The sequence below is a fragment of the Stylophora pistillata genome, chromosome 9, assembly GCF_964205215.1.
Source record: "Stylophora pistillata chromosome 9, jaStyPist1.2, whole genome shotgun sequence".
NCBI classification, from domain to species: Eukaryota; Metazoa; Cnidaria; class Anthozoa; order Scleractinia; family Pocilloporidae; genus Stylophora; species Stylophora pistillata.
This window is the reverse complement of record NC_142527.1, coordinates 23,439,778-23,463,631: the sequence shown is the minus strand read 5'-3', so window position 1 is coordinate 23,463,631 and position 23,854 is coordinate 23,439,778. Positions and strand designations below refer to the sequence as shown.

Below are 23,854 nucleotides of genomic sequence, written 5' to 3'. Positions count from 1 at the left end.
AAAATGAATTTCTCTAGCCTGAGGATCAGGCTCTCGCAAGGGGGGGGGGGGAGGAAGAGAGGCTCTCCTTTCTCTTTCCTCCCCTCTCCTCCCCCCTTCCCCTTGAGAGAGCCTGATCCTCAAGCTAGAATTTCTCTCACACCACGTACCATGCCAGAACCCGGTCCAAGGTTGCATGGGAGATTGGGCCGAGTTACATATCCCCAAGCATCACGGGACTGTTTTGGGAACCAGAGGCAAATGTTCAGGCAACTGTATTTTATAACAAATCTTCTAAAGTTCAAATGCTCGGAGATTGCGCGAAGAAGGAAGAGGAGATTTAAAAAAATAAAGACTTAATGACAGAGGGAGGTGAGGACGACTATTTGTAGCACGAAATAAAATAAACAAGATTGGTACGGGGGAGGGGGTGGGGGTAGGGTTATTTGAGCTCCTTGTCAGCGGTATGGTCGCCAAATAATTTATTTTAAGGGAGTTTGGGGGAAAGTCTTTAAAGTTTCGTTACGTCAAAGAAACCAACAGGGTTTTAAATGTTGTTTTGTGGGATTTAAGTTTGGCGAGTAGGGCTTCCTTCGTTGATTTCGTTATACATGTAACCCGTGGTCTCCTATCCAGATACAATTTGATGGGCCCGAGATGTGTGACGAGTAACTAAACTTCTCGAAGTTAGAGAAACCTTTCATCGGAATTTCTGGTAGCCTCGAGAAACTTTAAAGGTTAATCATCAGTCATGAGCATTGCTGACAATTGCAATAAGCAGAAAATCCTCATTGCAGCAGGCGTGATTGTCGTATTGACGATAATTGGCCTTGCAATCGGACTAACCGTGAAGAAGCATCAAGCCGAGAAAGACCTACCGTATGCAACAAGGAAATGGGAACTGCCAACAAGCTACAAAGTCCGCAGACCTAAAGGTGTGGAAATCTACAAAAATATGCTCTACCTGACTCCCGAGGGAGGTGAGATTGGGCACGCAAGAAAGTGTGTCACGTGTGTATGGACAGTTTACATGCTGAACAAGAAAGAAGAGTTAGCTGTGACGGTCAAACGAGAGCTTTTCACCTGGACATCAAAGTATGATATTGTGGAGGAATGGAAAGTTAACTCGACAAGCTACAGGATCGAATATAGTTGGAGTGCATCGGGTTTCACGAAAAATGTCTTCTTGATCAAGAATTCGAAAGACGAAGAAATTGCACGCACCGACCGCTTTGTTTTCGAAATTGGCACGACGATCACACTGAAAGATTCCAAGTCTGGTTCAAGTTTGGGAGTCATTGAACGTCCAGCATTTCAGTTTTATCCGACATGGGAAGTAACAATTTACAAAAGAGACGATGTTATACCCACCTATATGTACGCAGCTCTTGCGACTATAACCACCTTTCGAGAAGCAGAAGACAACAAACGTTGAGTTGAGTCCTGGTAAGGGGGGTGGGGCTTTTATATAAAATGTGAGGGATAAAATCGTCTGTCATTATGTACTATATAGTTTCGTGTGGAAAGAGTACCATATAACCCCAACATTAATTATGCATTTCACTTCTTTGTCTTTCACAACAAAACTTTAAAAACAAAGTCTACTAGTCTGAATGCATAATTAATGTATGGGGTTATATGGTACTCTTGCCGTTTCGTGTACATACTTGCATGTACTTTTAGAAGTGGTGCATTTTTATATCTCTTTTGATGAGCATGATTATGATAGGTTGGTGAAAATATTCCTATTAATATTACCTAAGAGTGCCTCATCCGTTGCAAGGGAGTTAAAAGGTGAAATCTCCAGCTCCACTGATTTTTAATGCACCAAATATTCTAAAAAACAAACGTGAATATATTTTAAAAATAGTGTAGCTTCATTGTTGTAGCAAACAGTACCGTCCACCTTGGAGACCACATTCCTTCACGGGGGAAGTTGTGGGGATCAAATTTGACTAAAAGCAGTTTGATATTGTCGCTCAAGAGCAGAATTTTATAACAAATATTTCTTAATCTTTAAAAAAGCCATTGTATACAGGGCTGTGGTCTAACAGTGCCCGATGGCCCTGGTGCCTTACTTTTACTCTTGGGCAACCCTAGACTTGATTTCCACTCCTCTCTCAGGTCTGGTCTTTCTCGTTCCTCCACAAGAAGAGATTCGGTGGGTTCAGGGAGGAGTGTGGGCTCCGGTTCCTAGACAGTGGCTGGTAATTGGGCCTAGGGCAACTCATTAATCTTAGTTTTTTTATTAAAAGCATATGCTGGGCACCCTGGATTTCACAGTTTCATAGCACTGGGCTCCCTTCAATTTTTCTTAGAGTGCAGGCTTGGTATATGAGCAATCACATAATGTTTCTTAATTTTGAAACTTTTTTGTTGTTTACTTGGTTCCTTTATATCTCCTTGAGTTGAAAATGGAACAACTAACTTGGTTCGTGCTACAGGTTCCTGATTAAATTGCCAAGATTTGATTGGAAATTTTGAGTAGGGTGACCCAAATTTTAATTTTGTGGGTTTTATTTTTTATGTCAATTTTTGCATGCAAGGCAAGTGTCAGTTCATAATCTTTGTAATCATACCCACTCAGAAAAGTTCTCTTCTACATAACTAGACAATACAGATCAAATTTGACTAAAACTAGTTTGATGTTTCTGCTCAAGAGAAAAACTGAAGACAAATATTTTTTGATATTTTAAAAAGCCATTGAATATCAGCAGTTACATAGTGTTTCTTAAATTTGAGACCTTTTTTTCATTTACTAGGTTCTTTGATATCTCCTTGGGTTGATGTTACAATAGCTAAATTTTACTGATTCCAGACTGAATGGCCAAGATTTGATTGGAAAATTTGAGTAGGGTTATCACAGTTTTAATTATTGTCTTGTGTTAATAGTCACTGTGTGACATATAAATTTAGTGGGTTTTAATTTTTTTGTGAATTTTCTTGTGCAAGACAAATGTCAGTTCATAATCTATGTAATCAGACTCACTCAGGAAAGTTCTCTTCTAGTACATAACTGGACAATGCAGATTAATATTCTGCTTGCAACTAAAATTGCAAATGATATTTTCCAGTAGGATTTCATTCGACTTCAACTGTAAAACTCTGTTTCCACAAGCATGGAATTTCTCCAATCTTACTCTTGTAAAATTTTCATGGCATGCTGCAACTTATTAAGAGTGAAATGGTTGTGGAAAATGGTAAGAAAAAAGTGAATCGAAAAAAATACTGAAAAGAATTACTTTTAATAACTCTTAATTTTTTAATCAAACCAATAATTTTAAAATTAATTCTCAACTGTGATGCTATATGTGACTGACATTTTCATGAGGAGAAGTTTCTTATAGTTTATGTCAAGTCTTGACATAGGCCTGAAAGTAATCTTGGTGGTTTTTGACGCTTTTTGAAAGATGTAATGAAACTGTTCTCCGTATCTGTTCTCTAAAATGCAGTACATACTGGCTGCGATTAAATTTTTCTCAGAGAAAGACAATCACCCTCCTTCTTGTACGTAATTGCAGGGGCGGATCCAGGATTTTTTTGAGAAGGGGGTGTACCACTAAAGAATGGCGTAACTGACTGGTGACCAGACATAAATTTAGAAGGGCTAATGCTCCAAACTTCAGTGCCATACTACCATTTTTACGCCGCTTAACATAAATTCTTGAACCTCATCTCTTGCTCTACTACAACACCAATAAACCACATAGGTTTTTTTTTTTGCAGAATACCACTTTTATTAGAAAGCCTCAGGTCATCTCGGGGGGGGGGGTGTGCACCCCCTGCACCCTCCCCCTAGATCCGCCCCTGGATTGAGTGCAAATTATACTCCAAACATAATGAGGCAGGGGTGTCCATTACCTGGACTGAGAAGCTGAGATAAATTCTAAATATATATTTAAAATATATTTAAATATATTTAAATATATTTAAAAAATACAATTTTGATTAAGCCATAAGTGAGAAGTGATAAGCTAAGGGAGTTAACTTAATGGGCAGGACATTTATTGTTTAATTGATCTTGCAAAAGTGCCTTGTTGTGAACATCAAGTTTTAGAATTATCATTATCCACATTTCATTATACAATTTATCTCATTAATTCGTGATCAGTATCAGATTTGCTTTGTAACCATGTAAATCTGATACGTATAAGGAAGGAGCTCAGAGCCACTCTAATTTTCCTTTAAATTGAAATGTTACAATCCATTAAACAGGAACCAAAAATGGTGTAAGAAAGTCTCCAGACTGTGCAGTGTACCATGTTTTCTGTACTAAGTGATCTCCTATGGTTTCTAACAATGTAGAAGGTAAAGTGAGTATTTTTTTCAAAGAATTCAGCCCTTCTATATGGTGGTACACTTAGTGCAATCCTGATTAAAAAATCTGTGAAAAGTTGAAGAGACTGAATTTTGCTAAACTGATTGCAAGCTACTTTAGTTGCAATATTTTGCACTCTGAAGTTTGAATGGTTTTGCCCATGCAAATTTTTGTTTGGGTGGAGGGGGGAGGGAGTTTTATAACACCCCCCCTGTCCCAATCCTATCGCTGCTCTGCAGTCTGTGCAGCAATGTGGAGAGTGTTGTGTGCGTGACTGGGATAAGAGAGATGCTCAACTTTTAACACTCTTCTTCTTCCCGCAGTGAGCGAGGGAAGAAAAAGACATCCGATTTAAACTTTGATTTATTGAGGGTACGTAATTACGGTAAAGAAACTGTACTCTCCCTTATGGCCCTCAGCCACCCATCCCATCCCAGGGGAGGACATCCACCAAACAGTAATCTCGTGCGTGGGACAATTAAAGTCTCGACCGCTAACCCTGCAGGAGACGGGATCTACGGTTTATTTGTCCTTATCCGAGAAGACTAGAATATCTATCCATTTCTAGATATCATAGAAAGGTAGCACTTCTCCTCAGTTATTTTAAGACCTTGAGTGTTGGTCCGGCCGGGGCTTGAACCCTCGACCTTCCGCACAATAGTACGGCGCTCTACCGACTGAGCTAACCGGGAGGACCTCAGAAGTTTGCGGTCAAATGCACTAACAGTGAGCTAATCCGAAGCCGAGCCATTCACAGGAGTAAATTCTCTTGAAAGACTCAGATTTTTTTCTTTGTTCCACACTCGTGACGAAAAAGTTACAGTTAATTTTTCTATATACCACAGCAATCTAAATTTGACGGAATTCAGTGGACGAATTCGATTTAAAAAAGCTGTAATCGTTTATGCATTTAGAAAACTTAAGCTTGAACTCTTCTAAAAGATTAAAAAAAAAGTGGGGGGGGGGGGGGGAAAGATGAAGAGAGGTTAAAAGTACTCTAATGTAAACTTTTTTCCATGATGAAAAAAACAGTTAAGTTATGTTAATCATTGAGTCAAAACTATCAAACTCGTGGATCTCGCCATTTGTCATGACTAAAATCATGTCACAGTCTTTGATAGTGTTCAGTCGATGAGCTATGGTGATTACTGTGGAGTGCTTCAGTTTCTCTCGCACTACCCTCCAAATTGTTTGTTCTGTTTCTGGATCCACGTGTGCAGTGGGCTCATCCAGGATCACAATGTTTCTCTGATGCAAAAGGACACGAGCCAAACAAATCAACTGCCGTTCTCCTACACTTAGGTTTGCACCATGTTCCAACAACTGGTGATCTAGTTTTCCATCCAAACTTTCCACCAGCTTTTTCAGTTGAACGATCTCTAAGGTTCCCCATAACTCTACATCTTGGAACTGCCCTACAAGATCAAGATTTTCTCTCAACGATCCACTGAAAAGGACGGGACTTTGGCTAAGAACGGATATACATCGTCGAGCCACTTGTAGGTTAATGTCATTTATTGAGATGTCATCGATCATTATGGCACCTTCGGCATCTGGCATGCGCAGAAGGGCTGCCACTAGGGATGACTTGCCGGCTCCCGTTCGCCCTGTGACACCAACGTTTGTTCCTCCCTTTATGTGAAGATTAAGCTTCCTTAATACTTGAGGCCCTCCCGGGTAGTAGGTCATTGACAAGTCTTGAAACGTGATATCCCCCTTAAATGGCCACTGTTCCGGGGGAAGTTCGCTCACTTTATAGCCAGGCTCATGGTCAAGTTTTGTGTATGTCATAACCCGTTCAACTGATGTCATAAAATTCTCAACTTCGGCAGCTTTTCTGACAGTATAATCCATCAGTTCCACACTTTCGAGGACGTAAACAAGTCCAATTCCAGCAAACGCTGTTCATGATATAAAAAATATCGGATTGATGTCATGAATATTTTATTATCACACTTCCCATTTCTATTAGTTATCAGTTTAAGGTGTTAGCCAGAAACAAAAACAATTATTCAAATAAGTTGTCTCTCACATAGTACGGAGATAGTTACATCTTGAGCGTTTTGACGTTTTTTTGAAGGAAATGATAGTATTAGAATAATCCGGCTTAAAACAAAGTCGAGCGAACAATTTCAAAATCAACTGAAAATATCGGCCGGGACATAGCCAGTATTGAATTTTACAAATGAGGTCCAATAAAAAATGATCGTAGTTTGCAATAAAAAAAATCTCGAGATTAAGAAGCTTGTTTTATATAAAACACTAGAGGGTATGTACCAAACGTCATGCAAATAGAAGGAAAATGGTTTGAAAGAAGCCATTAGAAGGCTCTTAAGTGCATGTCATGCGAATGGCCAACCCGTCCAATTATAGACATTCTGTGATGTGATAAATTCCTTAATTAACAAGGGATCAACGAGGGATTATGCTATCAAATACCTACCAGCATCTTGAGAGACAAAGATTGCCCCAAGAGCCACTGCACACGTCAAGATGGAGATAAGGAAAGACATACGCACCCCAAGCCATCTCTCGCAGGCAAGCACCATGATATACGACTGAGTGTGGACATCCTGATATCTAAATGGAGCATGATGGAAATTATATTACCACTATCGTAACGACGCACCTGATCATAAGGACTAAACTTTTAATCGTATTCTCTTGTTTATTGTAAAGTTACGTACAAGGGAGGTGAATAGGGGTATGCAAACCCGCCGATCCGCTGCGATTTGATAACCAAATCTGTCAATCCGTTAAAAAAAGTTGTTAAATCCGAATCCGTTCGCTACTTGTCTCGTAAAAAGGTGGAAAACGCACCTTGAGCTGTTGTGTGTTAGCTAGGCAATGGCTTTCCCATCGAGCGAATCGCAATCGGTGGGGTACAGTGTCATGGATAAAGGCGCGAACACAGCAGACGTCCCAGTGCGTTACTAGGGACCTTACGCAACCACGACGGCGACGGCAGCGAGGACGTGGAAAAACAAGAAATCTAATTGGCAGAACAATAGCTCAGCACGTGCATTTTGAAACTTTGTACATTTCTTAGCCGTCCTATGCAAAACAAAAACGTGAAATCGCCAAAATTTGCGTCGTCTGCGAACCGAAACCGCGACGGCAAATTATTTTAATTTCCATTTGGAACTCAACGCTACTTTTATACGTCATGCTGAAGTTGAGCTGTGGCGCCGTATAAGACAGTAAGCTCCTGCAACCATTTTTGAAATTCTAACTAAGAGTAGAAATTCATTTTTTAATCGAAGTCTTCCTTGGCGTTGCCGTCCTGATTGCGTAAGGTCCCTACTATTTCCCTGATGCGTGACATGCAGAGAGTCTCGTCCGTGACAAAAAAAATACACATACTCAGAAAACAACGCCTTTCTGACGATCGTTCAGATCCACGATCCGAACTTCCTCACAAGCAAAATCCAAAATCCGAACCTAAAAAATCGACGAAACCGCGAACCGTTGCAATTTCAGGATCCGCAAATTCGTTAAAATTTTGCTCTAAATCCGAAATCCGGGCAAAATAATTTTCAGAATCCACCGATCCGTTAGCCTATTCACCCCCCTCCGTACTAAACAGAGTAAAGGTCTTATTTCGTGCTCACCATTGAATTTTCTTGATCTTTTCAGGTACGTAGGGTCTTAGTTATGGAAAAATGTCTATCTCAAAGCTATCTTTGGCTACGTATTACACCACGTACCGTGTGTCAATTTAGGGGGACAGCCCGAGCAAACGTCATGGTATTTTAGCCTAAATACTGATCTCACTTTCCGACATTGCCGGCAGACTTTAGCAATATCCAGGACGCACCATACATAAGAACTTAGTATCATTCAGGTCATCGAGGAGTTCTGTGTTGCTCACTTTTACAGAATTACAGCGCGACGTATCTGAAGATCTCAGGATTGATTCCTCGTGCGGTACCTAGATCGTTGTTCTTTCCCGTGCTCGTAACAAGACAAAGAACGTCTCTTTTAAACTCTGATATTGTAAAGTGCCACTAGCTGATATATTTATTTAATTTATTAGATTCGCCGACAAGCAGGGACACCGCAACAGCTTGCGCCAATTACTGCGGGCTCAGTAAACCCACCCATCCCACCCCAGGGGAGGACATCCACCCTACGACATACCTGTAAAACTGTTCCTCAAAATCTCTTTGTCTTGCTCTTGTTCGAATAGTCTCAAGCCCATCTATGGTATCCGAAATGTGTGAAAACACAGGACTTCGGTTTATAGACTCTATTCGTTTCAACTGTCTAGACGTTTTCAGATAGTACCGAGAGATGTACACAACTGCTATGGCCATTGGAACAGTCACAAACAGAAGCCATGGATTAGCAACGGTTGGAACGAGAATCGAGGCCAGCATTGCTAAGACTAGCTGGATAGCAAACAGAAACGCCTTGGGTAACACCTCGTCCATGCAGCCTGTATCTTTAGAGAATCGATTAAGAATTCTGCCAACAGGGTTTGAATCAAAAAACAAAACAGGAGCCTCTAGAATTGCCTCCGCCATTTTATCGTGAAGACGTTTGGAACATCTCGCAGAGGCCTGAAGAAAGCAAAATGCCCTGGCAGCGGCAAATATGAAGGATCCAAGTACTAGACAACCAAATATGATCAGGTTTGTTTTGTCTTTCTGGTTTTCTTGACTCTTCTTAGTCAGAGACGAAAGCCAAAAGTCAGGAGAAACTATCATCCCTATGAAAAATGAGAGAAGACACAAAATTAGCATACACTAAGAGGTGCTAATTGAATTAATCGGTCAGTTTGCAAAAGACATGATGTCGATTGGGAATGTTAAAAATGTGGAAGCAAAGATGGGGCAAGAGCAACGAGAATACTTTCGCGGAATTTCTAAACATTTCCCTCTGTCTGGTAATTCTTAAATTCGACAAAAGACGTATTATCAGGCATATCAGGGAGGAACTGATTCTAGTCTCAAGTAGTTCTTCGGGGAAAAAAGAACCTAAACGAGGGCTTCCATTAATGAACCCAAACAATCTATCAAGTTTACCTTGAGTGATGAAACATAAGAAGATAACTCCGATGATCGTCATGGAGCTTAATCCGCTTCTGAAGTAGTCCCAGTAGAGCTTAAAAGTCACTCCTCCGACTATGCGGTCTTCGTCTGACATTTGTATATCCTTGTTCTGAGGTAGTGCAGGTATCACTCTTCCCTTAACTTGTGGGTTATCTTCCTTTTCCGAAACCGACCTCGCATTGGGTTCCCTGCCCTTAAAAGGCTTTTTGCAAAGTGGATCAAGTGCAGAATCAAAAACAGCCTTTTCTTCAAGCTCAGGGAAATTACCTTTGGCCAACAAACGTCCTTTATATAACACAATAACTTCATCAGCTTCTTTCATGTATTCTTCTTGGTGGGACGTCAACAGCCGGGTTTTGTTGCACAATATGCCTTTAATACATTTTTCAAAGATATGTTTGCTAACTCTTGTATCTACGGCACTCAAAGGGTCATCCAACAGGTACAGGTCTGCGTCCGAGTATACCGCACGTGCTAAGCTCACTCGTGCACGCTGACCTCCGCTCAGAACAGCACCTCTTTCACCTACAACCGTTTCGTCACCTTTTGGAAACTTCTGAAGGTCTTCCGTTAGGGCGCATGCCTCAGCTACTTGGAAGTACCTGATTTCGTTGTAAGGTTGACCAAATAAAATGTTTTGTCTTATTGTTCCGGAGAACACCCATGGTGTCTGGGGCACATAAACAAGGGAAGATGGCCAGGTTATTGTTCCTTCTGCGACTGACACCTCCTCACCTGCGATAACTGAGAGAAGAGTAGATTTTCCACTACCCACTGGACCCGTGATGATTGTTAAGTTTTGGGACGCCGTAGAAAACTGGACATCTTGCAAAATGAACGCGTCATCACCGAGCTTTTCTTTTGACGTTAAAATTGACACCACCAGAGTCGCTGGCTTGGCCATATTGTGTTGTTCATCAACACGAATACCGGGATTTTCTTCAGTTTTGTTGTGTTGATCCGACAAGTTTCTCTTCAATTCAGATACACTCCCTCTCCCCTCATTAGAGCCTTCGCTAGAGTGATCATGATAGTTCACGGGTAAATCTTTTAGAAGAAGGAAATGCTCAATTCTCTGAAGTGAAACAAAAGCCTCGTATGCTTCCAAGGTACCATAGAGGAGGTACATACAAAAGCTTATTCTCGCTACATTGACAAAAGAGAGAAGCATAAACACATTAACAGGTGTGAGGGGTTGTCCAGTAAGCACTAGAGTCATGATTGATACCAGCATCGCCAATGGCACTGAAGTGTATTCCAGGGCAGCAAGAGCTGAGAGAACACTACTTTTCCAACGGATAATCTTCATTTCATTGCTGCAAACAAAAGAAATGCATCGTATGTTACCTTAACAAAATTGGGAATCATAAGTACAGTTTGAATGCTTCTTATGAAACATTTCACTTTTTATTTAAAACCGAATTCAAGGGTTTTCATTGGCGAAGCCATGCCATGATGGGTTATGAGCCATTATAACATACGCAGGTTTTAAGACGAGTTAAATCGAGAGTGTATTTGTGAATTGTAACATTTCGTTTGTTCTTACAATATAAAGTTGGGAAGATTTATCCATAGTTGGGGCGTGTTTAATATAACAATTATTCCACTCGCGCGTGTTAGATATTTATAGGTTAACACACTCAGCGAGTGAATTATCGGGATTTACCAGCTCGAATTCACTAACAATGGACGAGAAATTTCGAGTTTAACAATTGGTTCATACGTCAGCGTGCGTTCATCGAGATATGAAGCACGCGGGAGGTTTGGAGAGCACGAAAGATGCGTAAGAGTTGCTCGAGGCGTAGCTTCTTGAGTGCTCTCCAAACTCCCCAAGTGCTTCATATCTCGATGAACGCACAGCTGACGTATAAACCAATTGTTTTATAACATTTTCAACGCTGTAGTTTATGCATAAAAGGCAGAAATTCCCACTCCTACGCTTCAATGCGTTGTTTATTTTGTTTCGGAAAAGTATTTTGCCGTGCTTCAATGATCTTGTCTCAGATTGGTCAAAAACTGACAGGTGAATTCACGCAGAGAAATGAAGTTAGAATATAGCTAGCAGAGTCGCGCAATCAAATTCATTATACGCAAGCGTGCTCAAAATCCCGATAGTGCACGCTGATAGCGTCAGCAAATCCGACTTCGCCAAAAACTTTTTTCTCGCGCGAGCGGCCATTGTTAGCGCGGGGAAAAATAATATATTTCGCGACAATAGTGGATACAAACAGAAACTCGGCCTACTAGTCCGAAAACGAAGACAATGTTTGGACCTTTTCCCTTGGGCGAGAGTTCTTAAATGAGGCAGAAAAAGAGAAAAACAAAGGAAAAGGAGACTCGGCATCAGCGCCGTCACGATTCGCTTCAACTGATATTGTTGTCCGTTTTTTGCGTCGGATTTGATGCACAATTCCACCGGCTATGTTCTAAAACAATTGGCTCATGCTTTCAGCTGTGCACTATCGAGTACCCTGGCTCCAGAGGCTTCTATTTTTCTCCCTGTTTACAATCCTTTCGGGCTACGAAGCAGCGAGATTGGCCGAGCTGCGTAGCAGCGTCTCTTTTCCTCGGAGCTGCGAGCGAGAAACCTCTAGTGGAAAGCGTTGGGAGCCTCAATTTCATGTATTCAAATTTTGAAGACTGCTCTGATTAGATGGTTATTTTAATCCCTAAATCCGTAACATGATTGGTCGAAAAAATGTTACTATGGGTAGGGTGTACCGGAAAATTGGTCATGATTGAGGGGGGTAGACATAGTGATTTTGTTGACAACATTTCAAAAGCTAAAAGTGTGACTTATGAGTGAAGCGTTTTAAAGTGATATAAAGTGATTTTTCGTTTGTTAAGACATAATATCAGCATCTACATGGCTTTATCTAGGAGTTTGTTTGACAATACACTTCCTACAATTCTTGATAAGCGTTTTCCGGAGATAGAACAACTCTCGGAGGAACAGAGGAGCGCTTTGTTTGGTATTCTAAGCCGTGAGGATGTCTTCGCCATATTGCCGACTGGACATGGCAACCTGAAATTCTAAGGTGGTGGCACAGAAGTATTTAAAAACATTCAAAATGGTTTGAGTAAAATGCTCTATAATAAATATATAATTATGAAAATTTTTCGAATCTCACCTCCGTTTGCGATCTTGGTTTCGGATCTTTTGCGTCAAATATATTTGGATCCAATCGAAGAAGTGAATTATTGCTATATTCTTGTGAATCAGCTATATTATGATCTTGAGAAATAAGTTTTCGTTAAGTAGTATTTTCTTTGTTGCTGTCACGAAGCGGCGCGCAGTTCTTCTTTCTTGTTCGGAAGAGGCTAGCGGTTGACGGGGAATCCTTCGCGCATCTCTTCTCTCGAATAGAACTTTCGACATTCACAACTGTGCTAAATTGTATGCTACATTCTTTACGAAACTGGATGATCTCTTTCTGCTGTTCTAAAACTTTTTCGTATTTTAGAACGGTTCTGTAACACTTCTGGCACAAAACTTGTGAAACTCCAACTATGTCTCGCACTTTATCATCGAGCACAACTTCAAATCGCTTGAGAACATCACTGTGATTTGGCTGGAAAATATTACATGAGAAGCAACCACTTATTTTGATGTTCACATCGCATATCCTGCAAGAGACGTTAGGACTATTGAAAACCTTTTTGATCGGAGTTCTGCTAACTGTCTGCATATCGGCATTTCGAGACATGTGAAACTTTGGAGCAACTTCAGAATACCCGGCCACTCACGCCCAATAATTAAATTTTATAGTAAAGTACACAATCAGTGCATTGATATTTATGGGAAATGCATGGAAACACAACCCCAAACAGAAAACAAAACAAAACAGGTGATATTCTGGTACAAAAAATTCTGCCCCTGAAAATGAAATAAACCAGACACAAGAGTGGCAGGGCTCACTCCCTGCCAAAGCTATATAAATTTGTAATTCCAATATGCATTGACTTGTATACAAGTCCCCACGACACTGCAATGCAATGTGCTTCCATGGGTATATGCTCCAATTAACTAGTAATTTCAAGGTTTATCAATCTCAATTAACCTTAAAAGTCAAACTTATTCCAGTGAAAAAGTTTGCATGCAAACTAGTCTGGTTTCCCATACTAGAAAGTTCAATTTCGGGAAAGCCACAAATGAAACATTACTCACTTCCGAACACCAGAGAAGCACTGACTGGCAAGATGTGCCATTTTGCCAGCTGCCAACCTTCGATGTGCCATCGAGAAAGTTTTAAGTGCTTCAATGGGTATGTTCTGATGAACTGGTAATTTCAATGTTCACATCTATCTCAAACAACCTTAAAAGTTAAACTTACTCCAGAGAAACAGTTTGCATGTAAACTATTCTGGTTTACAATACCAGAAACTACAATTTCAGGAAAGCCACAAATGAAACATTACTCACTTTGAACAACAGATAAGTCCTAATTGGCAAGACTTAACATTGCGAAAGCCTTCAGTGCTTAATAAGGACTACTTAGGATTTCGATTTGAGTCTTTTAGACGAAAGATCGAGCGCTTTTTCTCCTTGATGGACGATAACACTTGGGAAACAATATCCCTTCTTGTCGCGATTTGAGCGGTTGAAACAACCGACAACAGAGCAAAAATTGTCCATCTTTACTTCAGCCCTTCGGTTCGTCTTATGTTTTCCGCGAGAAGTTGACCTTCAAGATGGCCGTGAATGCGTTGCTATGGAAACGCGACGTCATGCGGGAAACCTCGATCGTCTGCGGGACTACGGTAGCAAGGAAGAACAAGATGAACACCAACTCGTATGATGCAAGCGGAATATTTTGTGATGTTTAATATCGTCGGCATCCGTTCGTATCGAGAGACGAACCTCAACACTTACTACGATGTTTAATATAATGCAGATATTAGGTAAAGGATATGCAAGCGGTATATTTTGTGATGTTTAATATCGTCGGCATCCGTTCGTATCGAGAGACGAACCTCAATACTAACTACGATGTTTCATGTAATGCAGATATTAGGTAAAGTATGTCGACTGCGGTACTGCGACAGCAGGATTTGATGAATGATTTTTCAGTGGCCAGGTATTCTGAAGTTTAGCCGAAACTTTGACAAGTTATAAACACAAAGAACTTTACTTTACCGCCCCTCCCACTGTATATTTTTTCGTTTACAAATAGAAAATATACCTCCCCTCCCTCTTACTAATCTGTTATATGATCGCCCTCTCCTGATTGGTCGACTCAAAAGTGGTATTATCGATAGATGCCACTCATTTGAATACATGAAAGTGAGGCTCTAAACGCTTTCCACCAGAGGTTTCTCGCTGCTACGCAGCTCGGCAAATCTCGCTGCTTCGCAGCTCGAAAAGATTGTAAACAGGGAGAGAAAGGAGAGAAAAAAGAGAAACCTCTGGAGCCAGGGTAACTATCGAGTTATGGAGCACATGGGAAGTTTGGAGAGCACTCAAGAAGCTAGAGTTGCCCTCGGCTGTCGCCTCGGGCAACTCTTACGCTTCTTTCGTGCTCTCCAAACCTCCCGCGTGCTCCATAACTCGATAGTGCACGCTAAAGCATGAACCAATTGTTAATTAGAGTTCCGAAACGAGATGAAACTGTTAATTGTTTTGTTTTCCCTTTCTCTGGGTTCTTTCTCGGGAGTTAAAAAATCCATTCCCAAAGAAAAAGTAGGCAGATCTTCATTAGTCTCCCCGCAGCCGTGATGTTTCGGTCACGCAACGCTGCCTCACAGACTGTCTGTGAGGCAGCGTTGCGTGACCGAAACATCACGGCTGCGGGGAGACTAGATCTTCATCGGCTTGTCCTCTTGTTTCCATGTCTAGTTTAACTTTTTTGCGGAAGTTTTTCCCGGTTTTTTAAAAATGCTGAAGTCACTCGCGAGATAAAATTTTTTTCGCGAGGCATTTGTTTGCTGGCGTCACCAGCGTGTACAAAGGAAAATTGAAGCACGCTCGCGCTATTGAATTTGATTGCACGAATTTACAAGCTATGTTATAATAATTGTTTGTGAACGAGTATTATCGATTTGTTCAGATAAAGAGACTTGTATTTACTTTCAATCGACTCGTATACCTCTTAACTTCGGGGCCAAATATTTACGAAGACTTTTTTTGCTAATGGGATTGCAAAGCAGGAGAAGAAACGGTCTTCGCACGTAGGCTGCCATTAAACAATTACAGGAAAGGAGCTATGAGACTGGGCACTAGTTGGGCGCCTATAGCTAAGAAGCCTTATAATGGGAGCGGAGTAAATTTAAGTATTCGACGATGGGCTAACGCTCGAAACTCCGACGAAGGGCTAACGACGAAGGGCTAACGCTCGAAACGTCAGCTTTTGTAATCGTCAAGGTGGCCAATTTACCATTTCAACTTTGTTGATATATCCAAATTATTTCGTTACTCTCACCGACACAGCCCCAAACAGTTTCTTTCGAAACTATTGGCCTTTATAAATTTAAGTATGTTCTTTTTCCCCTAAGGGAGATCACAATGAAATGAAATATATGATATTTTGAAAAAAACCATTATTTCATTTCCCTTAAGTTGCAAAACACCGTGCGTCTTGCCCCCGAAAAACACCTCAATCAATCGACCAAGATTCGAGTCCAGGACTCTCGACTCTGCTTTTAGCGCTGAAAATTGGGCCACAGCGCCCCCGACTAGTTCGTGATCAATTGTTACATGCTCTTTACATACCTTCGTATCCGTTTGATCTTTTCTCTGAATTCATCCTCCCATGCATGTGTTTTGATAGTGCGAATCCCAGAAATGACTTGGTTCAACAAAGAGAAGCGCCTATCTGAAAGTGCTGCTGTGCGGCGGCGTAGTGTAGCACTGAGAGAGGATAACGCTGCGAAATATGGTACCAGTAAAAGAAGGCATATGACTCCCACGAGAGCTTGCCAACCAATAAAATACAAAAGTAATACTATAGTTCCGGGTATGACCAAGGTGAGATCCAAAATGCTATTGAAAATTATCGTTAAAGTTTGTCCTTCCAGTCGCTGGACATCGTTTGATAAGAGGTCAACCACGCGTCCTGATGTAAATTTGAGTAGTTCAGCCCTTTTGAGTAGTAGAATCTGTTAAACCCACAAAGGACGAAATTATTGAACTGAATTATTATCGCTCTATATACGGGAATTAATATTTGGCGCGAAAATATGCACAAATATTTATCCGCGGACATTATTTGTTCCGAGATGGGAATAGTTTTCCGAGAGCGAAGCTCGAGGAAAGCTGTGGGCTTCCTTCCCCCAAATAATTTAGATAGTCTTTCATTCCTCGTTGGTAATAGCTTTGGAGTTCATTTCTTGTCTCCTATGTATTGTACGTCATAGGAAAGATGAAATCAGTAAAAAAAACTGTTTACCTTTCGGTAAATAAGACCTTTCAGAGCACTGCTCACTCCCATACCAAGTACGTCTGAAAAATAGGAAGAGTGTCGCATGGAAATTGTTCCAATCAAGGCACCTAGTCCCATAGCTATTACACAACCATGCGAAAGGAAATTGTTACGTGGATTAGGTTCCATTAGAGAAGAAAGCAAGTAACCTAGAAGTAAAGGCTTGAGGAGGCGCCAAAGTCCGTATATAGCTCCAGTAATTGCCATGATCAACGCTTCGTTGAAAGATATCATTGCAACGACACTCTTCCAAAGTTTTGGTTTCTTCCCGTTTCCTTTGCTCTTAACTTTCTCTTTCTCCCATCGTGTTTGGAGGCGTTTCGTGTAAGTTTCAGTGGAATTTTCTCTTGAAAGTGGTGGAAAGTCGCTATTCTCTATAATTCCTCCACTACCTGTCTTGAAGATGGCGTCCATCCATTGAAAGAAAAGAAGAGATATAAAACCATCTTTTTGCGTATTTTCACCAGTGGTTATTTTCTGGTATCCACCTCTTGTCATGATACTATGTCTGCACCTGTAAATATGTCAAAAGAGGGAACAGTTGTATAGGTGATGTAAAACAGCGTAAGAGTTTACACATGTTTGAGCCACCTGCATTATATTTAAACTCAGCACAACGATGGAAGGCTATGTTTTTGCTCTGGGACACAGACTCAGTCCGCAGTGCCACGACTGTTAAGGATTATTTTCCGTTCTTTCGTTTTCCGAAAAAAAAAGAGAGAGAGAGAGAGAGAGAGAGAGAGAGACATATGCTTGTTGATACCCGCCTCAATTTTGGTTGATTTCCCCCCGCATATGGCTGATGTCCCGCCCTGTGGTTGATAACGCGACCCAATTTTGGTTGATGTCCCGCCGTTGGTTGATGTCCCGCCTTATGTAGTGGTTGATCACACGTCGGGTGGTTGATACCACGCCAGGTGGTTGATGTCACGCCCTTTCAATGTCCCCTTAATTGTTGACGGAGTAAAACGATGCAGGATTTCACAGTTCTAACGGTAATTATTGTTTTAGTCGTTAGATGTGTACATCAATAAACGTACTATGGCATTTTGGATTTAGTTTGTTTTTTAAAACTTGTTATTATTTTTTTTTTCGTCCCTAAACTTTTCACTCCGTGCTCTTATCGATTACTTTAGAATGACATCGAATGGCTTAATAGCTTGTTCTTGATCATTACACATTATCACATGAACAATTTGAAGCTTTCTTTCGATCTTAATATTTTCGTCGCTGGCCATCTGAGATTAATATTTTCATTCTAACATCATGATGTGAGAATTTGTTTTCAGAGTCATGAAGTCTTCATTTACTAATTATTTGAAAGTTGGCTCTCTGCTTTCCCTGATACAAGAGTATTATCCCGAAAGTAAGGATAAAATGCAGTGTTAATTATTGACTGGAACCAAAGAATATTCTTTTCTCGGGTTAATAATTTGATGACCGTACACTGTTCATATGTGGTTACTTAAACGACCGTACACTGTTCATACTTGGTTACTTAAACAACCGTACACTGTTCGTATGTGGTTACTTAAACGACCGTACACTGTTCATATGTGGCTACTAAAACAACCGTACACTGTTCATATGTGGTTACTTAAACGACCGTACACTGTTCATATGTGGCTACTTAAACGACCGCACACTGTTCATATGTGGTCACTTAAACGACCGTGCACTGTTCATATGTTGTTCACGACCGCACACCGTTCATATGTGGTTGCTTAAACGATCGTACACTGTTCATACTTGGTTACTTAAACGACCGTACGCTGTTCATGTGGCTACTTAAACGACCGTACACTGTTCATATATGGCTACTTAAACGACCGTACACTGTTCATGTATATGTGGTTACTTAAACGACCGTACACTCTTCATGTATATGTTGTTCGTTAAACGACCGTACACTGTTCTCAGTAACTGGTTACTTAAACGACCGTACACTATTCATATGTGGTTACTTAAACGACAGTACACTGTTCATATGTGGTTACTTAAACGACCGTACACTGTTCAGATGTTGTTGCTTAAACGACCGTACACTGTTTATATGTGCTTGGATAAAAGACCATACACTCTTCATATGTGGTTACTTAAGCGACCGTATACTGTTCATATGTGGCTACTTAAGGTGGCTGAACACAGTTTCTGATACCTGCACCGCATTTGCCATTTTTCAAAGACCGCTAATCTCTGGGGCGCCAAATTTTGCCAGACATCAATTAAAAGGATAGAATATCGTATTTTGATAGTTAAGGTGGCGTGTGTGTCGTTTCTATGGTAACTTGACTGTATAAAAACATGCCTTTAAAGTCACGTTTTGTTCATTCATTTGTTCATTGAGCTAACCGCCTCCCGGTTAGCTCAATTGGTTAGAGCGCCGGATTGTGTTGTGCGGGAGGTCGAGGGCTCGCGCCCAGGCCGGACCAATACTCATGGTCTTAAAATAACTGAGGAGAATTTGCTATCTTTCTATAATATCAAGAAATGGATAGATATTCTAGTCTTCTCGGATAAGGACGAATAAACCGTAGGCCCCGTCTCCTGTAGGGTTAGGGGTAGGAGACATTAATTTCCCACACACGAGATCACTTTGTATGGATGTCCTCCCCTGGGGTGGGATGGGTGGATTTGCTGGGCCCGCAGTAATTGGTGCAAGCTGTTGAGGTGTCCCTGCCTATCGGCGAAGCTAATAAACTAAACTAAACTATTCGCAGAAACACGCGCCTTTCCGAGAAGCTCGAAATGGTCAAAAAAATTACCCATTCGCAATGTTTTGTTCAACTGCGAATGCCCTGCACTTAATTGGGTTCCCGCCATGACGAAAATCCTGCAAAATTCCTGGATCTGTTGCATCTTGAAACTCTCTAATGTACTATTCTAACAAACAATTAAAACCTGCAACAGCGTGTGTTACTGTAACAAGGAAAAAATACATATGGAACAGGTATAAAACAAGCAAACCGTCGATTTATCGGCGCCATGATTGGTCGTTAGTTTCAATTAGAGGAAAAACCTGACCTAGGGGTGCGGGGTATTTTGCAACTTTAGGAGTGAGCGCTTGTCAAATGCCCCGCTATGTCCCGGCCAGGGGGGGTGCAGGGGTTTACATTGACTGGTCCATTAGTCGATCGTTGGTCTTGGATGTATTAATGTATGCTACACGATGTATATATATCAACTTTCTAATGTTGTTTAATTCGCAAAAAAATGTATTTTTCAACCAAATTAATTCAAATTGAGCTCAACACCTTCTCATTCTCTGACGATATATGGCACTAAACTTGAAGATAAATTTTGTGACATATATATTGTATAGATGTGGGTTTTTTTTTCAGTGTAACTTAGTGTAATCCACAGTAGTTGCCCAGTATAGGCCTGTACCAATTTTCAGCCAACAACAATTAAACTAATTTTTTTTTTTATTAGCGGTAAGTGGGCAGTATTGAGATGGAAATATCTTGGATAGCCTCTGGCAAAAAGGAAAGATAAGGTGATTATAATCTAAACTTGCTGTAAAGTGGGTGACGTAATGTGCTAATTTTGTTCACTACACTAAGCGATCGATTTTGACCACTAGTTAGAATTACTCAAATTGTTGATCTGTTCAAGTGATGTCCATTAACATTGCCATAAAATAGTAGATTTTCGAAAGGAAGAATCAAAATCTTTGCAAGTTCTACCCTCAAATGCATCGATGATAAAAAGTGCGCATTTTGGTTGATTTCCCGCCACATTTAGTATTTGCACTTGAAAATCGTTCCAAATATGCCAGGTAATAATAAAAAGAATATATCACACTTTCGTCCTTGCAGTTGCACACTCTGCTATTAACTTTCATGCACTTTAGTTGAAAATTGCAAATTTTATTCTGATTTCAATTCGTGTTTGATTTCCCGCCAGGAAAAAAAACTGACTCTGCGATTCAAAGTATCGAAACTGACACAAAATTTCGTCTAATGAACTGAAACTTTGCACACACTTCCCTTATAATATTATTAGTATGTGTGAATATATTTGGTCAATTCCCTCTTAAACTAGTGAAGTTACATTTAATGTATCAGTCCAGTTGAAAAAAAATTAATGAATGTCATTTCTTGAGCTTTGAATCTAGTACAAGACGTGCAAGTACACCAGAAAAGTTTCAAAAGTCAAAAAAATCGATATTCCCTCAACAAAGGTAACATAAGGTAATGGTATAGGAGTCGGGTGATTCATAAATAACGGTGTTTTGCGCGAAAAAAAAGTTTCCAGGGATTAAATTGTCTTTTTCGAGTAAAGTGGTTGATTTCCTGCCTCTTAAAAAATTAAACAGCTACAAACTCATGAAACTTTGTCAAAAAAGGAAACCGTGCATTTTTTCATGGAGGATAGTAATTCTCTAACTACTGTGGAGAGTTTCAGGTTGAGAAAAAATGTCGAAATATTTTTTTGGATGAGGTCAAAAACCCAAGTTTTCCCTGGCACCCATATTCTTGATGAGGAATATACAGAGAGAGAGAGAGAGAGAGAGAGAGAGAGAGAGAGACCGATTCGAGTGGGTATTTGCTACGTTGATTGCGTATTTGCTACCGTAGCAACTACCCACTGAGTATTTGCTACGGTAGCAAATACCCACTAGTGCGTATTTGCTACCATTGATGCGGTATTTGTTACCTTAGCAACTACCCACTGAGTATTTGCTACGGTAGCAAATACCCACTAGTGCGTATTTGCTACCATTGATGGGTATTTGATACAGTAACAAATACTCAGTAGGTACGTATGATGCACGATCCTCGCAGTAGAGAGCGCTATTTATGCAATAGCGAAAATCAGACCTGAAAAAAATCAGGCCTGTACGGGATTCGAACCACTGACCTCTGGGGTACTAGTGCAGCGCTCTACCAATTGAGCTAACAAGCCAACTGGGAGCAGGCCGTTAAGTCGATTCGTAATAAACCCGTGATGATAAATCAGATACGATGAATATATGAAGTTCATATATTTTGAACTGCGGTTATAGATACGTATGATGCACGATCCTCTCAGTAGAGAGCGCTATTTATGCAATAGCGAAAATCAGACCTGGAAAAAATCAGGCCTGTACGGGATTCGAACCACTGACCTCTGCCATACTAGCGCAGCGCTCTACCAATTGAGCTAACAAGCCAACTGAGAGCAGGCCGTTAAGTTGATTTGTAATAAACCCGTAATGATAAATCAGATACGATGAAAATATGAAGTTCATCCTGTACAGGCCTGATTTTTTTCAGGTCTGATTTTCGCTGTTGCATAAATAGCGCTCTCTAATGCGAGGATCGTGCATCATACGTTATGCTGTAATTGTTTGTTAAGTTTAAGTTCTCTTAGTGCAAGGTTTTTAGACTAAGAAATATCGCTGTTTTAGCCCACTAAGGCATCGCTTATCAGTCACGCGATGCGTTCAAACCAATCGCGCGCGAAACGAAAACAATAAATGGACTATATGAGCGTAATTATTTTTTATAAATACATTTTGCTTTAAAAGATTGTGATAAAATACTCACTATGTTGATTCGCAATAGACCCGTGAAGTGATAAATCAACGACTATGAATATATAAAAATCATGTATGTGCACTGCCGTTTAAGAAATGAACGTGAAAGCGATCCTCACAGCCTGACGAGCACTTGAGCAGTTGTGGAAATAAGTTATTGCTCATATCGTGTTTCAGGGTTACGCAGTTCAACCTGTTTTCCTGCGCGGAGAATTGAGATTATCTTTGAAATAGTTGTGGTCCTTCCCTGGGTTAGTGGATCATGATTTATGACTTTTTATTGAAGTTGAGATAGTCGATTAAAGGCTAACAGCTACCCTCTGGCGAATAGTCAAGGGAATATTCCTCCCTAACTCAGGAGCACAGTGGTGTTCTTGTGAGAGAGACGTTTAGAGATAAAGACCTAAATAATTTCTTACCTTCAATTTGATGGTAGACTTAGAGAGCTTCGGAAAATCTAGAATCACACTCTATTGGGTCAGCAGTAACGAAGTTCAGATGAGTCAGATGTCTTGCAGTAATATATGCCGATGAAGAAGTTGTTGCACTTTTAAGCACTTAAGAAAGGCGTATTTATTTCTCGCTTCATTAAACCAAAGGTGCGTATCGGTACTGGGGAAGCTTTTCCTTCTTATCTTTAATCCAACATACCATCTATTTATAAATATTATATTCCACTAACCCAGAAGCAATTAAAACAAAACATTTTCCTTCTTTAAGCTAATCGTTTTTTCCGCGACGGAAAATGTAATGAAGTGCTTGCTTTTTAAGTATATGTAATTTGCGGATCTCTTTGTTGGTTCTTGATCATATGCAACAACAAACATTTATTAGTTCTGCTCCGTGGATAACTCTGCATTCACTCTCTATTTAGTACTTGCCACGAGACGATAAAACTCGGAAGCTTTGCCCTGAAAGAAAAATAAGATTTTCAGACATTTTAACCGTGATACAGAACTTTAAGTTTTTATATGATACGTAAATATATGGAAACAACAATACACAAAAACATTCCAGGATTGCGAAGATTAACAAAATGTTCACCGGCACACTGACAAAAATCCTTTCATGATAACTCACCTTTGTTGGCCAACTATTAAAAACTCGTGAACTAAAAGATTTACCACATTCTTGCACGAAATTGTGTGGTAATGAGAAAAAAAAATCCAAATTTTGGAAACAAAGACCACTAGTCTCTGCGGAGTTCTATTGTTCTCGCTATTGTTTTCATTGAACAAAGACTGAATGCACAATTAATATATGGGGTTATATGGAATTCTTGCCCCCGCATTCTTGCACGAAATTGCGAGGTGGTAAAACCTTGAATTTCGATACTTCAGAACTAAGTGTGAACAAGACCTTTACAAAAATATTCAAGAGAATGAGCTTCTCAAACTCTGGAAATCAGCTGACCAGGCTATTCGATGACATGTTCAGTCAATCTCGAGCGCAGGGTCATTTTGGCTCCTTATCAGCGGTATGGTCGCCAAAATAATCATTTCGAGGGAGCTAGGGGGAAATTTCAAAGTTCCGCTTCGCCGAAAAAACTGCATGCAGGAGAGCC

General features: G+C 40.4%; 2 protein-coding genes and 1 long non-coding RNA gene across 3 annotated transcripts; 1 reads left to right on the top strand and 2 right to left on the bottom strand.

Moving 5' to 3' along the window:
- Positions 1 to 452: 452 nt before the first annotated feature.
- LOC111339005 (uncharacterized) lies at positions 453 to 4,378 on the top strand. Its single transcript, XM_022945581.2, has one exon. It carries the CDS (start codon positions 731 to 733, stop codon positions 1,412 to 1,414), a length of 684 nt encoding a protein of 227 aa, XP_022801316.2. The 5' UTR covers positions 453 to 730; the 3' UTR covers positions 1,415 to 4,378.
- LOC111338992 (ATP-binding cassette sub-family C member 4) lies at positions 3,206 to 22,823 on the bottom strand. Its single transcript, XM_088733084.1, has 7 exons — positions 22,710 to 22,823; positions 16,737 to 17,283; positions 16,061 to 16,446; positions 9,325 to 10,667; positions 8,438 to 9,008; positions 6,741 to 6,877; positions 3,206 to 6,198 (listed from the first exon to the last, which is right to left on the bottom strand). The coding sequence occupies exons 2-7, from the start codon at positions 17,265 to 17,267 to the stop codon at positions 5,330 to 5,332; spliced, it is 3,837 nt and encodes a 1,278-aa protein (XP_088589210.1). The 5' UTR covers positions 17,268 to 17,283; positions 22,710 to 22,823; the 3' UTR covers positions 3,206 to 5,329.
- On the bottom strand, positions 11,998 to 12,961 carry LOC148723882 (uncharacterized). Its single transcript, XR_015991909.1, has 2 exons — positions 12,483 to 12,961; positions 11,998 to 12,384 (listed from the first exon to the last, which is right to left on the bottom strand). It is a non-coding gene; the product is annotated as an uncharacterized LOC148723882 (long non-coding RNA).
- Positions 22,824 to 23,854: the final 1,031 nt, after the last annotated feature.

Bases quoted from the DNA above. Each gene is read 5' to 3' on its own strand.
- LOC111339005 (XM_022945581.2), top strand. From the start codon at position 731: ATGAGCATTGCTGACAATTGCAATAAGCAGAAAATCCTCATTGCAGCA.
- LOC111338992 (XM_088733084.1), bottom strand. From the start codon at position 17,267: ATGACAAGAGGTGGATACCAGAAAATAACCACTGGTGAAAATACGCAA. The intron at 10,668-16,060 runs GTATGTAAAGAG...TTTTGTTTGCAG, and splicing joins AAGATCAAACGGATACGAAG to CAATGAAATGAAGATTATCC. The intron at 9,009-9,324 runs GTAAACTTGATA...CATTTTTCATAG, and splicing joins CTTATGTTTCATCACTCAAG to GGATGATAGTTTCTCCTGAC.